This window comes from Capsella rubella, unplaced genomic scaffold (genome assembly GCF_000375325.1).
Source record: "Capsella rubella cultivar Monte Gargano unplaced genomic scaffold, Caprub1_0 scaffold_3, whole genome shotgun sequence".
NCBI lineage: Eukaryota > Viridiplantae > Streptophyta > Magnoliopsida > Brassicales > Brassicaceae > Capsella > Capsella rubella.
Window position 1 is genome coordinate 7,039,756 of NW_006238921.1, and position 14,215 is coordinate 7,053,970.

Here is a 14,215-nt window from a genome sequence, read left to right on the forward strand (position 1 = left end):
TGTCTGTTTTGAAAAATTCAAATTGCAACATATGCGAAAAAAAAGTTAAGAAAATTTTAAATATTTTTCAAATTTAGTATAATATTATAAATTAAAAATAAGATCAAATAAAAGTGAAAGAAGAATAATAATTGTTTTTAATATATTCTATTAAATTAGTTAGAGAAATATTAGGAAATCCTAAAATTAGTTATGGAAATAATATAATCCTAAAATGAGATATGGAAAGTATCCGATGTATGTATCCGAATCCATTTTAATATCCAATTTTGAAGTATCCAATTGTTAAAATTAGGTTAATTTTTTGATTTTGACCCGACCCGCATTCTATTTTGTACTTCTCTTTTACTAATATAGAGATTATATAAAAATATCAGAATTTCATAAAGGCAAAAACCATCAGCTGGTTTGATGGTATAAGGTTAATTAAGGATTAAATTAACACAGCCAAAGAACGGTTCACGCCGAACCAGCTACAACACCAATTTAACTAAACCAAGACGAATAACCGGAACCAGATGCATAAAGCGACGGTCGTTTTTGTTCGTAGTTGTCAGCGACACGGAAACTCTACTCTCTATCTTTCCCACTGTTGTCGCTGGTCAATCGTCGGAGATAAATCGGGTGATCGGCGATGGAGAACACGGACGCTTTCTTGGGGCTTCATGATTTTCTGGAGCGGATGCGCAAACCCTCCGCCGGAGATTTCGTCAAATCCATTAAAAGGTCCCCTTTCTTCCTTTCCCGATGCAGATCCGAATATATCTATGTGTCTGTGTTTCTATGTTCGATCTTACTCCTTAGCTTTAAGTAGATGTCCGTAATGTTTTGCTTTTCTAGGTCCATTTTTACTTGGTGATGATGCATGTGAGCTAGATTTTTGTACGAATAGCTATGTCTTGATGTTTTGTTATAAAGTTTAGGTGGATTTGCTAGAAACTTGAAGCATATTTTCTTGTCATTGCAATATCTCAACCTTAGATGATCCTATTCCACTGTAGTCCGTAGTCTTATCATTTTTGTTGTCTCTTCTTCATTTGCGGTTTCTGGGGTTAGTAGATAATTTTTGAAAGCTATACTGGAATAGTTTATTTGTCTAGCATAGAGATATAGTGGATAATGCGTGGTTGAGGATGATTTGTAATTTACATTAATTCTTCTCTTTTTTTCAACTTCATAACACATGTCGTCAATTTATGTTGCAGTTTCATTGTTTCATTCTCGAACAATGCACCAGATCCAGAAAAAGATTGTGCTATGGTTCAGGAGTTCTTTTCCAAGATGGAGGTTGCTTTCAGGGCTCATCCACTTTGGTCAGGTTGTTCTGAGGAGGAATTGGACAGTGCAGGAGATGTGAGTATCAGTATTTTTCTCTTTCTGTCTGTGGACTGTTTGGATCTTTTTGTCATAACCATTGCTCCTTTGTATACACAGGGCCTAGAAAAGTATGTCATGACAAAGCTATTTCCGCGGGTATTTGCTTCAAACACTGAGGATGTTATAGCTGATGAGAAACTCTTTCAGAAGATGTCACTGGTTCAACAATTCATTTCTCCTGAAAATTTGGATATACAACCAACTTTTCAAAATGAATCATCATGGCTGGTAAGACAATCTAGTCTAAAGCTAGATTGCATAGTGTTCCTTCTTTTTGATGATGTTCTTACTTGTAATCTTTCTTTTCCTTTCGGCAGCTAGCTCAAAAGGAGCTCCAGAAGATAAACATGTACAAAGCTCCTCGTGATAAGCTTGTGTGTATCCTTAATTGTTGCAAAGTGATAAATAACTTACTGCTAAATGCTTCAATTGCTTCAAATGGGAACGCACCAGGAGCTGACGAATTTCTTCCTGTATTGATATATGTTACCATAAAGGTATGGAGAAAAATATTTGAAAGATTGAACAATTTATGCATGCTGGTTTCTGATGTCTTTTTGTAGCGAATGTTTATGTTTGGATTGTGCAGCTATATTTACTAGTGCTCATTCTGTACTTTCTTTTCTCAGGCCAACCCTCCACAACTTCACTCAAACTTGTTGTACATACAAAGATATAGGCGTGAATCTAAACTTGTTGGTGAAGCTTCGTACTTCTTCACAAACATACTTTCTGCAGAGTCCTTCATCTCAAACATTAATGCCAAATCCATTTCAATGGATGAAGCTGAGTTTGAAACGAATATGGAATCTGCACGGGCACGAATTTCTGGTATGGGCAGCCAGTCTTATCAGAGTGGTCATGGTACTGCACCACCCCCTCGTGATGAGTCCACTCCTCAGAAAACTCAAATGCTGAATCCCAAGAGGGAAAACAATCTTTTCCAATCAAAATCGTCTGATAGTCTTTCTGGGGCCAATGAAATACTGAATCCAAACAGTGAAATACCAATGAAGAAAGCTGAATCCATTTCAGATTTGGAAAATAAGGGTGCGACACTTCTGAAGGATACTGAGGCAAGCAAAATCTTTCAAGAATATCCTTACATATTTGCCAGTGCTGGTGATCTGAGGATAGGCGATGTTGAAGGCTTGTTAGATCATTATAAACAGCTTGTTTTAAAATATGTGTGCCTTACCAAAGGATTGGGTGATGCCACATCCTTAGCTCCATCCAATTCACCCTTGCAAGCGTTGTCTGGTTATGATATTTCTAATGAATCTGAGAATCATACAACATCGTCTTCAAATGTTCAAATGAAAAGGGAAACTGACAGCAGTGTTGATGATTTGATCCGAGCTCTACAGGGTGAAGGGGAAAATGTTGATAAGCTGTCAGATGTAAAACAAGAAGAATATGGCGGAATGTTGGTACAAGCAAAGGATGATGAACGTGATCCCAAGGTGCAAGGAGAGGCAGATGCCAAACATATTAATTCTGAGAGAGAAGGTGACAATTCTAGTTCCCTGCCTGGAGAAAACGAAGATGTTGGTTCTAAACATCCAGTTGCAGAAGCTTCAGAGTGAGCAGAATGACCCGCCATGGTGATGAGAGTCTTCTCTTGTATTGGATCAGTTACATGTTGAGGGAAGAATTCATTTATGGGGGAAGCAGAGCTCAGATCATAGGTAAAATGCCACCCATTCGTTTCTTGCAGCTACGAGTCTTGAGGACAACTAGAGAGCTGTATGAGATGAAGGCTATGTGTATCTGCATTCTTCTGGAAAACGGGAACAGACGAATGGTAACTTTAGTCTCACTAGTTGTGTTTTGTTTTTGCAGCCCACTCTTTGTTTCTTTATTATTTGATTTTGGAAGGGCTCCTCAACATTTGTCAATCCATATGTAACTCTTACACTTGTTGCTGCGTATATACGATATGGATGTAATCAGAATAGCATTTGCCAAGTGTTGGATACGAAGTAAAGTAGGAAATGGTTAAGTAAATTTTCTGTGCATAGGATGACCAAGGTCGAGTCCAAAACATAATATAAGTGGATGTTGGTGCGCATTGTACCTTTCAAGAATAACAACTGTGGGAGGTCTCCTAGCACAATCCAAATCCAAATTGAAATCACATATTGAACAGCAATAACCAACACTGAACTTAGCTGGACATAAACTACAAGTAATTAGTTTCAAACTTGGGGTCATCAGCTTGAGAGGATGGTCGGGATGAGAGGAGTGGATGATTTCTGGTAAAGACTCGGCACAGTCTTTATGAAACACGGATTCACACCCCAAGTCATTGCATCGGTAGCCTCCGTAAATGTAATCATCTCTCGAGCCGCAACCTCTACACAGTTTTAAAGCAAAGCCAGTAAAACGTATCAAAGGATGCTCGTGAACTGGTAACTCTACTTTCTCCATGCTGATTTTTGAACTTCCAAAAAATCCAAATCCCACTATTGAGCTCTCTTGTGTGGAGGTTTCTGATCGAGTAGCGTGTGTTTCTATGATTTCTTTTGGATTAATTCTTCCAGTGGTCACTATAGAATATGAATTCTATCTATAACAATAAACATTGTATATTAAAAATAATAATACATAGAATAATATGTAAATTAACGCCACACCACGTGAAATTATTATTATTATTTTTTGTCAAGGAGAAGAGTAATTTTGAGTATCAACGTGGCAGGAGCAAGAAAAAAGAATAATTCTCCTGAACCAAACCAATAATTTGATCAGTTAAACCGAACCAATCAGAACAGACTCGGGATCGGAACACCGACGTTCAGAAACAAGGAAGAAGACGACGCGACGACAGAGCGAGCGAGCGGTTTTTCCGATGAAAACGCCGGCGCTCTTCCTCCTTCTCTTCCTCTCCTTCGTATCCGTTATTCCTCCGTCAAGATGCCATGGCGAATGGGAGATACTCACGGAGCAAAACTTCTCTTCTCAGATCCGTCTCAATCCACACGTCCTCCTCTTTGTCACCACTCCATGTACTCTCTCTCTCTCACTCTCTTTCATTTTGTCTCGTGAGCCTATGCGTAGTTCGCGTATAAATGTACCTGGGATGAGTCTGATTGGATTGGTAGGCTGACATTTGTCATTTTGCTGGGTTTCTTATTGCCTTTGTTGAGCTGTTTTCAGTGTCTGTTTTTTTGATTGGTATCATTGTTGATTCATAGGGTGTGGCGAGTCCAGATCTCTCAAGACTGAAATTACTCAGTTGGTTCAGAGTTCAGAGGACTTTGGCTTGTTGAAGTTAATGGTTATATACAAAAACTCAGAAAAGGTGCTAGCACAAGCAATTGGTGCTGCCAACGGAATAACAATTTTGTACTATCACAACAGTGTGCCTTACAACTATCTAGGGAAGCTCCGAGCTTCAAATATATTGTCTTCTATTCGTCCTTATCTGACATCTACTCCTGAAGAACTCCCTCTCAAACATTTGAAGTCTCCAAAGAGTTTAAAAGATTTTCTTGAATCATCTGACAAGGCTTTAATCCTGTTCGAATTTTGCGGATGGACTACTAGACTGCTGTCAGAGTTGAAGAAAAACGTAACTGAAGAAAACCTTTGGCAGGGTGAGTTGATCTGCTGTTGTTGACTCTGGGTCTACATGACGAGGGATAATCCTGATCTTGTGAGATTATTTATGTTCCTATCTTATTTGTTTGTTTATGGTTTGATTTTTGTAGATCTCCTAATATATTAGTCTAGTAATTCGCTAGGGTAAGTGAAATCTATATAGTATTAGTTCTTTAGAGTTTAACGAAGAAAAGCCTTCATCTAATATATCAGATCCTAGCAAATATGCATTTCTTTTCAGTCTTGTGAACTAGGATTCTTACCAAGAGTTATTAGTCTCTCCAGTGTTGCATCCCGTGGTATGCAAACCTATATTTGTTGTTTATCAGCTATCAACTAGACTGCTCTCCTAAAAATGAAATGCCCGATATTGCATTTGATTTTCTTAAACCCTTTACAAGATGTCATGTGATCGCCATTATTATAGTATACGCATATCGTAGGTTTATTTATTGAAAACTTGGATTTTTTGGCCAATCCTTATGACATTCTGATCATTACTCTGCAGGAAACTTCTCCAAAAAAGTAGAAACTGATCAATTGCTAAAGCTCAGTGGAAAAAATAACCAGAAGGTGGCTGGTAGATTCTCACTTCATGTCTAGATGATGTTGATATGTTCTAGTAGGTGCATTTCTTCCATAATGTTAATTTTCTTTGCCCCCTGGAAACAGGCTACGCAGAATGGAACAATATGTGTGGACTACAAACTGGATTTGGTAGAGTTCCTTGGCTTGAGGATTTTAGCTATGTCAATGATACTGCTGCTTTGCAGGAAAATGGCAGGGTAAATCTGGATTTTGGACAGACATGTAACCATGAACAGTTCAAGCAATTTAGTTCATTCCTCCCGAGATTGATTGCCACCGCAAAAGAGTTTTCTCTGCCTCCTGAAAGGCAAAAATTTGGTCTGATCACAGAAGAATCGTTGGCTTCATCTTTTAAGATTGGAGAATCTGATTCGTGGGCAGCGATCCTTCAGCTGGCAGGATGTCAACATTGCTCAAAGATCCTCAAGGCCGGGGATGACATTCCAAGATTCTTAAAGATGGAAAATCCCATAGTCACAGAGGTATGGTCTCTTTATGTCTCTAGGTTTAGTTGATTTTGCATATTCACGTATCTTTACCTGTTCTTTGAGAATAAATAGCTGTAGCTAAATGAGTGTGTAATTTGTTAAGTGGGGTCTTGTCTTGTTGTATAGTTTATTGGGTAACTACCCTTCGTAACTTAAACTGCCTGAAATTTAACTTCAAAGAAAAAAATGGTGCTCATGCTCTGTTTAGACTTTAGAGTACTCTAATTTAGACGAGATGTTGCAACAAAACCATGATGTGACATATTGAACTTGTTTCCGTTTAGGAATCTAGATATAGTCGTGGTAAAACCTTTTATTACATTTCAATTTGTTATTTTATCCGTCAGAGTGTAGTGTGTGATAGGAACTGGGTTTCTATGCACTGAACTTTCATAGCCGACAAATGAACGCTGTGAATACTTTGTTAAACTGATCTTGTTTTACTCCAGCGACAGCATATCTGTAACATTGATCTCCATGTTGTTTAAGTCGATACAATTTGAAATTGATTTAGTATTTACTATACTTCCAAAAACCCCATGTCTACTAAGATTATATAGTTATGTCCATTTATAACAATTTAAACTTGCCTTACATACACCAATCTTGTTTTATTTCATGTAGCTGGAGGACGACTGGCAAGACCATGAAAGTTCCTTCCCTGCAAATAAACCGTCGATAATTCTTTTTGTGGATAGATCAAGTGGGTCCTTGGAGGATAGGATGACGAGTATGAAAGCTCTTGATACTTTCAGAGAGGTAGCTGCACAGCATAAGTTGTCTGACATAAAAAACTGGAAGAATGATATTAAGTACGAGAACTTCGTAAGCCAGGCTGCTCAAGAATCAGGATCCGTGTCACTTCCGAAAACTGTCGGAAAGGTTAAGACTATTAAGGTAGAGAATAAGGTCTCGTTTATGATTTGGGATGGGGATAAAAATGTAGCCCTAGATACTTTAGCACCAGGTATGGAAGGCAGTTCCTTGCAGGAGATTCTGACAAATCTTCTTCACAGAAGAAGAGAAAGTAAATTGAGCTCAATTGCTAAGGATGTTGGTTTCCGTTTATTATCTGATGATGTGCACATAAAAGTGATGGATGCATTACCATCACAAGCTGAAGTTATCTCTGGACAAACGACGCCTTCATCTTTGGCAGAAGGTTCTAGTGAAATTTTTCTTCAACCTAAAGAAGGGGATGTGCAAAGCAGAGTCAGTATGAGTTCTGAAGAAAAAGATGAAATGAAATCCTTTGAAAGTGAATCTTCCTCCCCCAGTGATGAAGACCAAGTTTCTACAGACGGAAGTGAACAATTAGTAATGACAGAAACTGATAAGACTAAGGTTTTTGTAAAAGACAATGTTGAGGGAGAGATCGACGTATCATTGCACTCAGAACCGAAGCAAGATCAAGTGCATAGTTTCACGGGTTCATTTTTCTTCTCTGACGCAAATTATGCTTTACTTAGAGCTCTGACTGGTGATGTTAAGATTCCAACAGCAGTAATAGTTAATCCTGCTTTACAACAGCACTATGTCCTTCAAGATGAGTTAGCATTCAGCTATTCATCTCTGGTTGACTTTCTCCATGGATACCTCAATGGAAGTCTATCACCTTATACACAGTCTGAATCTACCATTCAAAAGCCTAGAATAGCTACAGTTCCACCTTTTGTTAATCTGGATTTTCATGAAGTGGATTCTATTCCCCATGTCACTGTCAATACTTTCTCCCACATGGTTCATGCATGGAATCAATCCAGTGCAGAGAAGGCTTCCTGTCCTTTGTGCCAAGACGTTTTGGTCCTTTTCAGCAATAAATGGTGTGGATTTTGTCAGAGGATGGAACTAGTTCTACGTGAAGTATACCGATCACTAAAAGAATATAAAGAGATAACTGAAGGAGTATCCAGGAACAATCAAGGGCTTTTCAAATCAGGTATTGGATGTGAAATTGGACATGTTTTCAACTTTTTTCTCCATTCTCTTATTCTATTGTTTTGTCTGTTCTGAAGCAGAGATGCCAACTAATGGCAAGAATCTAAAATTTCCACTTATCTACTCAATGGACTGCACGTTGAATGATTGCAGCTTAATCCTAAACTCGATCAATCAGGTACTTTTCATGATAGCTTGCTTGACTTAAGTCTAGTTTGTTTGATTGATTCTAGTATTTGCATCACAATACTGCTATCCTTTATCTCAAATTCTCAATGCAAAAATATCTTTCTCTGAAACCACTGTTAAGAGCTTATGATTGTGCACACCAATTTCTCATTTCTGGATCTGTAACGTTGCAGAGGGAAGTTTATCCTTCTCTGATATTGTTTCCAGCCGAGAGAAACAAAGTCATTCCATATGAAGGGGAGACATCTGTAACTGACATAACAGAGTTTCTAACCCGCCATGCGAATAACTCTCGTGACTTTTTCAGTAAGTCAACATCTGCATCTATTTCTGATTCACTTGTTTTATTCATATATGAATATTATTTCTAAAGACACCATGTACTGTCTGAACATCCAAAACAAAAATTGAAAGGACATAGTTTTTCAGCCTTAGCTGGTTGAGGGAATAACATATTTTTCTGAGGAAGTCTTTTGGCTTTTTATACTTATTATTGATCTAAACCCTAAACAAAGCAAGTTATGAATCTTTCTCTGGCAGGAATCATTCCTACTCTGTCTGGAAAAGTAAGAAGAAACTCAAACATGTTCGATCAATCTTCATCCGCGGTAAACGATGAAGTGACAGATGGTGATAAACTTGTTGAGGTCGTTTTAAGGAACAGAGAGCCTGTCGAAAGAGAGGTCAATCATGACCAGGTCAACTCCCAATCGCCTCCGAAGCACCCACTCACAAGCGCTCCCCAAGTGAATACCGGCACAATCCTGGTCGCTACAGAAAAGCTATCTGCCTCCCAACCATTTGCCAAATCAAAGATTCTAATCATAAAAGCAGGCCCCGGAATTGGTTTCCTGGGTCTAATCTTCAACAAACGTTTAAGGTGGAAATCATTCCCTGACCTCGGCGAAACAGCCGAGCTTTTGAAAGAAACTCCTTTATCTTTTGGAGGTCCCGTCGTTGATCCAGGAATACCTCTTTTAGCTCTGACCCGAGAGCGAGACTCATCCACGAACCATGATCACCAAGAGATCTCACCAGGCGTGTATTTCCTAGATCATCAATCCGTGGCCCATAGAATCCAAGAGTTGAAATCAAGAGAGCTGAATCCAAGTGACTACTGGTTTTTCTTGGGATACTCAAGCTGGAGTTATGATCAGTTGTTTGACGAGATCGGTCTTGGAGTATGGGATGTTGATAACAGCGACAGTGTCTTTGGTTGGCCTTGACGCTGTTGCATTGCATCGTTCTTGCATCTCTTGAAATGTTTTATTTTACTTTTGTTTTAGAAAGGAGAAAATTTCCAAATTTGTAGAAGAATAGAAGATAGTGAAAACCCACATGTGGGTAGAAATGTTGGTTAATTGTAGATTACAGCAGATAGATTTTACACTTCTTCTTTTAAAGCATAAATTCTAAAAGTCAAAAATTGATTGGCCACAAAAGTTTGTAATTCACATTTGATTGATTGTTACAAGATGAATCAAACAGAAAGTCTTTATATTCGATAAGAAACCATTTAACCAAGCATAAGTAATACACAGGAGACGAGCAATAGAAAAGTAAGAATCATAACAAAGTCATTCATCTCTCTTTTTGCCAGTCCTGTACTCTAAGAAGCAAATCTTATCCTCCGGATCAGGAAATGCAAAGAAGGCCTCTCTGTGAGTTACATCAGCCTGAATATGTCTCATCGATGCTAGGTATAAAGGTGACCACATCCTCACACCAGTTAGATTATTGAGGGCCGTCATTGCATGAAACACTGTATACTTGTAGTCTGAGCGCTCTAAGAGTTGGTTATTGGAGGTTTGTAGTGCCCTAAGTGAAGGGATCCTAGGTGCAATAATATCATCAAGTTGGTCTGTTAAATCATCAGACATATCATCAAGCAGTAAATCCAGAATCATTTCTCCATCGCTTGATCCGCTCGCAGAATCATCATCATGCTCTTCAGACTGTATAGAATCCAAACTGTTTTCCCCAACGCTTGATTCTTTCGATCCGGTTGCAGAATCAGTGTCAACTTCCTCTTCAGAAATATCCATTTTGGGAGTATTTTATAGCTTCAGGGGCAACTCCTGTAATGAAATTAAACAATTTTAGAGTTAAAAGACATGAACTAGGAGAAAAATCTATCAAAGAGAAAAGAAATGTGCAAATATGTTAATCTAATGATTTCGCCAGTCTCTCTATTAGCTAAGCACGTTTTGAAAAACACACAGAGCAAAAGATTATCGCTCGATCCTAGTGAAGCGAACGCAAACCTCAGAACGATTTGAAGAAGCAAAATGTGGAATAGAGAGACGGTCAACGAAGAAGAGTCCCGCACAAAATCTAAACATCAGAAACCATCACATCACTCATCAGGTGGGCGATGGACTCTGAGAAGTGAGAATTCAGAATTGGGTTTAAAGTCTCCCTTTTAGTGATTCTCAAATTAAGGTAAGGGTATTTTCGTCAAACGTATATACTAGTTTGACTTATTGACCCTTTTCAATTTTTTTGTGTGTGTAAATTATGTATGAGAAAAAGACACGTAGAGCGCCAAAGGACTAGTGGTTGGTGTGAAAATGTTATATATAGCGGATAAGGTTTTGCATGGTTCAGGTTCTCTTCCTCCACACACACTCCAAAGCTTCTTTCTGAAGACTCATCATCATCCATGGCGGTACGTTCTTTGGTATCTCCAAATCTCTTGAATTCTAATAACAAGGTATCTGAAAATACTCTAGTACGGCCTCGTTTGCTTCCTATTTCTTGTCTCTCCAAGAAACACGAAGCTTCTTCTTCGTCGGTATATTACTTCTTCGATCTTCGTTCTATTCATTTACTCCTTCTGTGGGGAATTTGAAAGAACGATGACTAGATATGTGACTAATTAAACAGGCAGCCATTCATGGAGGAGGGAGCTCAAAAACAGTGAAGCGTCTCATCACATTATCCCCTAGTGAAGGAAAATGGAACGGAAACTGGAACACTCAGTATGATGTCTCTCTCCGCGATCTTCACCTCCAAGATCTTGTTGAAGATGGCCCCGCCAATTCCCGTGTCTCTGTCCACCTCTCTGTCCAAAGGGTACCTAGCTATCTCTCGAACTTTAAGATTTGTGTGTTTAATGTGTTCAAGTGACAGTGTTTGAACATTAGCATCTGTCTAATGCTGTTACTTGTCTAGCACGCGAGTATGGGACTCTCAGTAGATGGAAGAATCATAACTTCTATCGCAAGAAAGTGCAGCATTTGTTCCTCTCTTTATCCTCGACTGGTAACTGTTTCCGTTTAAAAGGGTTTCTTCAACATAAAACCCTTCAGCAAGAAACTGTTTTGATGACATATCTGTGACCAGATCGATACAAGTTTCACCGTCTGGATTTTGCCATCGAGCCGGGAGAAGCGAACTTCATCACTGCCAGAAATTGGTGGTGATGATCCTTCGGTGAGTCCCCTTAGAACATCATAAGACCTCTCTACATATTCTATTTACGTTTCAAAAAAGTGAAATGAGTAAAAGACTCTGTTGTCAGGTAATCTATGTGAGACCTGGGTATGAAGCTAACCTTGATTCCCTTGTACAAGACACTATCCGCCTCACAACTTATGCTAAAGTAAGATTCAAAGCTTCGAACTATTACCAAGGTCCATGGCATCCATAAGGCCAAAACCTAAGATTGATTCTGCACATCTCTAGCGTCATGAATTTTGTGTATATATGAAGTCTGTTTGCTGCACTAATATTGTTGTTTGGTTGTAGGATATATGCTCGGATTCTTGCGAAAAGTCGGAACCGACACTGCATTGTAAGCAGCACTCTGTTGTTTTGTTTCTCTTTTCCGGCATGACATGTGACATGTTTGTTAATTGTTCACAAGGATTAAAGTGTTTTGGTTACTGAATTGCTTCTGCAGATGTTGGTGAGACAAAGACAGCTTCTTTTGATAAGAGATGGTCAAGACTACTTGAGCTTAAGAAGAAGTAGACACCAAATTGAAATTGTTTCAGTCTGTCTCGATATGTATCTCAAAGTCTCATGAAGATTTTGATACTGTTTATACTCGAATATATACAAAAAATAAAAACACATTGAGAACAAAATGTAATGCCTCATGTAACATGTAAATTTGTGAAACTGATGAGGCTAGACCGCAGTTATTGACGTTTTGAGTTTTCTTTTCATCAATAAACGTCTGTTTCTCTCTTTGATTATTGATTTTGAGTGAAAATTACATGAATGCAGCTTAAGAAAGCTTTACTACATACGATTAACTTCAAAAAATTATGGTACATCTGATTTTGAGTTTTATGATGGTAAACTAAGAAGAAGATGGAAGAAAAGAATTGTTGAGTTTAGTTCCTCAGACCCTCTTTTTGTTGCATTTTCTCTCTCAGGTTTCCGAGAGGACCATATCCTTTATCTTTCTCTTCTCTGCCACACTCACATTTCCTCTTATTCAGATTCGCACCACACTTCAAGCACATTCCTTTACACCCAGGATCGCATATCGCAGTGATGGTGATCTCTAAGTGGACCAAGTCTCTTATATGCTTTGAGATATCTATTTCTTTCGCCTCAGGGGGAAAATGAAGTTTATCCTCCCAATCTATCCATGAATCATCATCATCCTCAGTTTCTTCTTTATCATCCGACAATCCGGAAAAGGAATTGGCTTTGTCACTACCAAATGTGAATCCTAGATCAATGACATCGGGTTCTTCAACTGGATCTTCGGTTAGTAATAGTGAGAAGTTGGAGAATATGCTCTCTCCTGTTGACTCACCACATCTTCAAACATATAAGAAAAAACCGGTAAATAACAAAGTTGATGCAACCACAAGATCGTAAAGAAGCTGTGATGAGTTCAGAAGAAAGCACCTGTTGCAGCCAAGTGTGATAACAGTCTTGACAATCCCATCGAGTCTCAGCTTCTTCTTCTTCCTTATGACATCAACCGCAATTTGAACTGGTGTGCCATCTGGATAATCCTTTACATCTTTTGTCACTCTTAGTCCCATTGCGGAAGCTCTCTTCTTGGAGACCTCTGTTGACAATCTTCCCAACCCAAGCCTCTCTAAGGTAGTGCAGTATTCTACATGTGTGACTGAAGCATTTCTCCTATACATAACCGAACCTTCCCAAGGTGACCCGATATCCTCAATCTCCTCCTGATCTTCCCAATCCATATCTATTGTGCTGGTCTCTGTAAAAGACTCCTGACTAACTAATATCCGACTCTTTGCTAGCCTACAAAGTTTATGCGGTTCTGCGAACAAGTAACTGATATGCTTCCTAATATCGCCAGTGGAAGCACTTAGATTTAAGGTACATGTTGTGAGTTTCAGAAAATTTGGACGTAACCGTTTGGTCTGTGGCAAGGGAGCTACACATGCTGAAGAGCAAACCAGAGACATTTTCACAGCACAGATGATAAGAGGAAGCAAGACTATCAAAGTTGTCAAACTATCATACTAAAATTTCGAGACAACTCCCAATAGGTTTGAGCTTGTACAGCTTGAAACAGAGAAAACAATCATACAAGAAATCAGACACCAGATTTCACCACCTGCAAGAAACATTTGCTGATATAGTGTCAATATTGTTTATAAGACAAAAAGATTCACAGGACGAAGTCTGAGAAGAAAAATAATCTCAAGATTTATCTGAAAAGAAGGAATTGGGTAGCGAGGCTTCATAGTAACATCCCAATCAGAGTTAATGTTAACAAATGAATTAAGTGAATCTGAGCTTTGCATTTTATCGAACACCTTCTATGCACCCATTATTTTTAGATAAAGGACAGACCTTTCGACTTCCAATTACAGCCGCAAACATCATGATGGACATAATCGGGAAACAATAAAGAAATTTCGAACATAAAGAGATGAAAAGTACTATAGAGTGCAATAGCTTACCTCTAAGATGTGCTTCAGGGCACGTAGGTTCGGCTCTAGATGATCGCCTCTGTAAGATTTCTTACATAAACAGAGCTCTCTAGTCTCTACTCGGAAATGGCTGCCTAGTTTATCCTAAAACCTCAA

General features: G+C 38.6%; 5 protein-coding genes across 8 annotated transcripts; 3 read left to right on the forward strand and 2 right to left on the reverse strand.

Annotated features, from left to right (window-relative positions):
- The first annotated feature begins 543 nt into the window (after nucleotides 1-543).
- Nucleotides 544-3,395, forward strand: LOC17892816 (vacuolar protein sorting-associated protein 9A). The gene is made up of 5 exons (XM_023786552.1): nucleotides 544-726; nucleotides 1,206-1,353; nucleotides 1,435-1,605; nucleotides 1,695-1,874; nucleotides 2,007-3,395. Exons 1-5 carry the CDS (start codon nucleotides 635-637, stop codon nucleotides 2,961-2,963), a joined length of 1,548 nt encoding a protein of 515 aa, XP_023642320.1. The 5' UTR covers nucleotides 544-634; the 3' UTR covers nucleotides 2,964-3,395.
- A 608-nt stretch (nucleotides 3,396-4,003) lies between these two features.
- LOC17891250 lies at nucleotides 4,004-9,572 on the forward strand. Of its 4 annotated transcripts, none has more exons than XM_006296817.2 (8): nucleotides 4,004-4,385; nucleotides 4,575-4,976; nucleotides 5,489-5,560; nucleotides 5,653-6,050; nucleotides 6,681-7,995; nucleotides 8,072-8,172; nucleotides 8,357-8,489; nucleotides 8,724-9,572. In XM_006296817.2, exons 1-8 carry the CDS (start codon nucleotides 4,229-4,231, stop codon nucleotides 9,407-9,409), a joined length of 3,264 nt encoding a protein of 1,087 aa, XP_006296879.1. In that variant the 5' UTR covers nucleotides 4,004-4,228; the 3' UTR covers nucleotides 9,410-9,572. The 4 variants fall into 4 exon arrangements, with proteins under 4 accessions (XP_006296879.1, XP_023641579.1, XP_023641580.1 ...); XM_023785811.1 differs by having other exon boundaries at nucleotides 8,075-8,172; XM_023785812.1 differs by lacking the exons at nucleotides 4,004-4,385; nucleotides 4,575-4,976 and adding an exon at nucleotides 5,017-5,035.
- Nucleotides 9,573-9,661: 89 nt separating this feature from the next.
- LOC17893868 (UPF0725 protein At2g20625) lies at nucleotides 9,662-10,574 on the reverse strand. The gene is made up of 2 exons (XM_006298665.2): nucleotides 10,448-10,574; nucleotides 9,662-10,261 (listed from the first exon to the last, which is right to left on the reverse strand). The coding sequence occupies exon 2, from the start codon at nucleotides 10,226-10,228 to the stop codon at nucleotides 9,761-9,763; it is 468 nt and encodes a 155-aa protein (XP_006298727.1). The 5' UTR covers nucleotides 10,229-10,261; nucleotides 10,448-10,574; the 3' UTR covers nucleotides 9,662-9,760.
- Nucleotides 10,575-10,787: 213 nt separating this feature from the next.
- On the forward strand, nucleotides 10,788-12,335 carry LOC17892032 (large ribosomal RNA subunit accumulation protein YCED homolog 2, chloroplastic). Its single transcript, XM_006298405.2, has 7 exons — nucleotides 10,788-10,977; nucleotides 11,070-11,258; nucleotides 11,358-11,447; nucleotides 11,529-11,618; nucleotides 11,707-11,787; nucleotides 11,934-11,979; nucleotides 12,088-12,335. Exons 1-7 carry the CDS (start codon nucleotides 10,846-10,848, stop codon nucleotides 12,156-12,158), a joined length of 699 nt encoding a protein of 232 aa, XP_006298467.1. The 5' UTR covers nucleotides 10,788-10,845; the 3' UTR covers nucleotides 12,159-12,335.
- An 82-nt stretch (nucleotides 12,336-12,417) lies between these two features.
- Nucleotides 12,418-14,201, reverse strand: LOC17891887 (large ribosomal RNA subunit accumulation protein YCED homolog 1, chloroplastic). Its single transcript, XM_006298082.2, has 3 exons — nucleotides 14,090-14,201; nucleotides 13,053-13,740; nucleotides 12,418-12,962 (listed from the first exon to the last, which is right to left on the reverse strand). The coding sequence occupies exons 2-3, from the start codon at nucleotides 13,586-13,588 to the stop codon at nucleotides 12,527-12,529; spliced, it is 972 nt and encodes a 323-aa protein (XP_006298144.1). The 5' UTR covers nucleotides 13,589-13,740; nucleotides 14,090-14,201; the 3' UTR covers nucleotides 12,418-12,526.
- Between the last annotated feature and the right edge of the window lie 14 nt (nucleotides 14,202-14,215).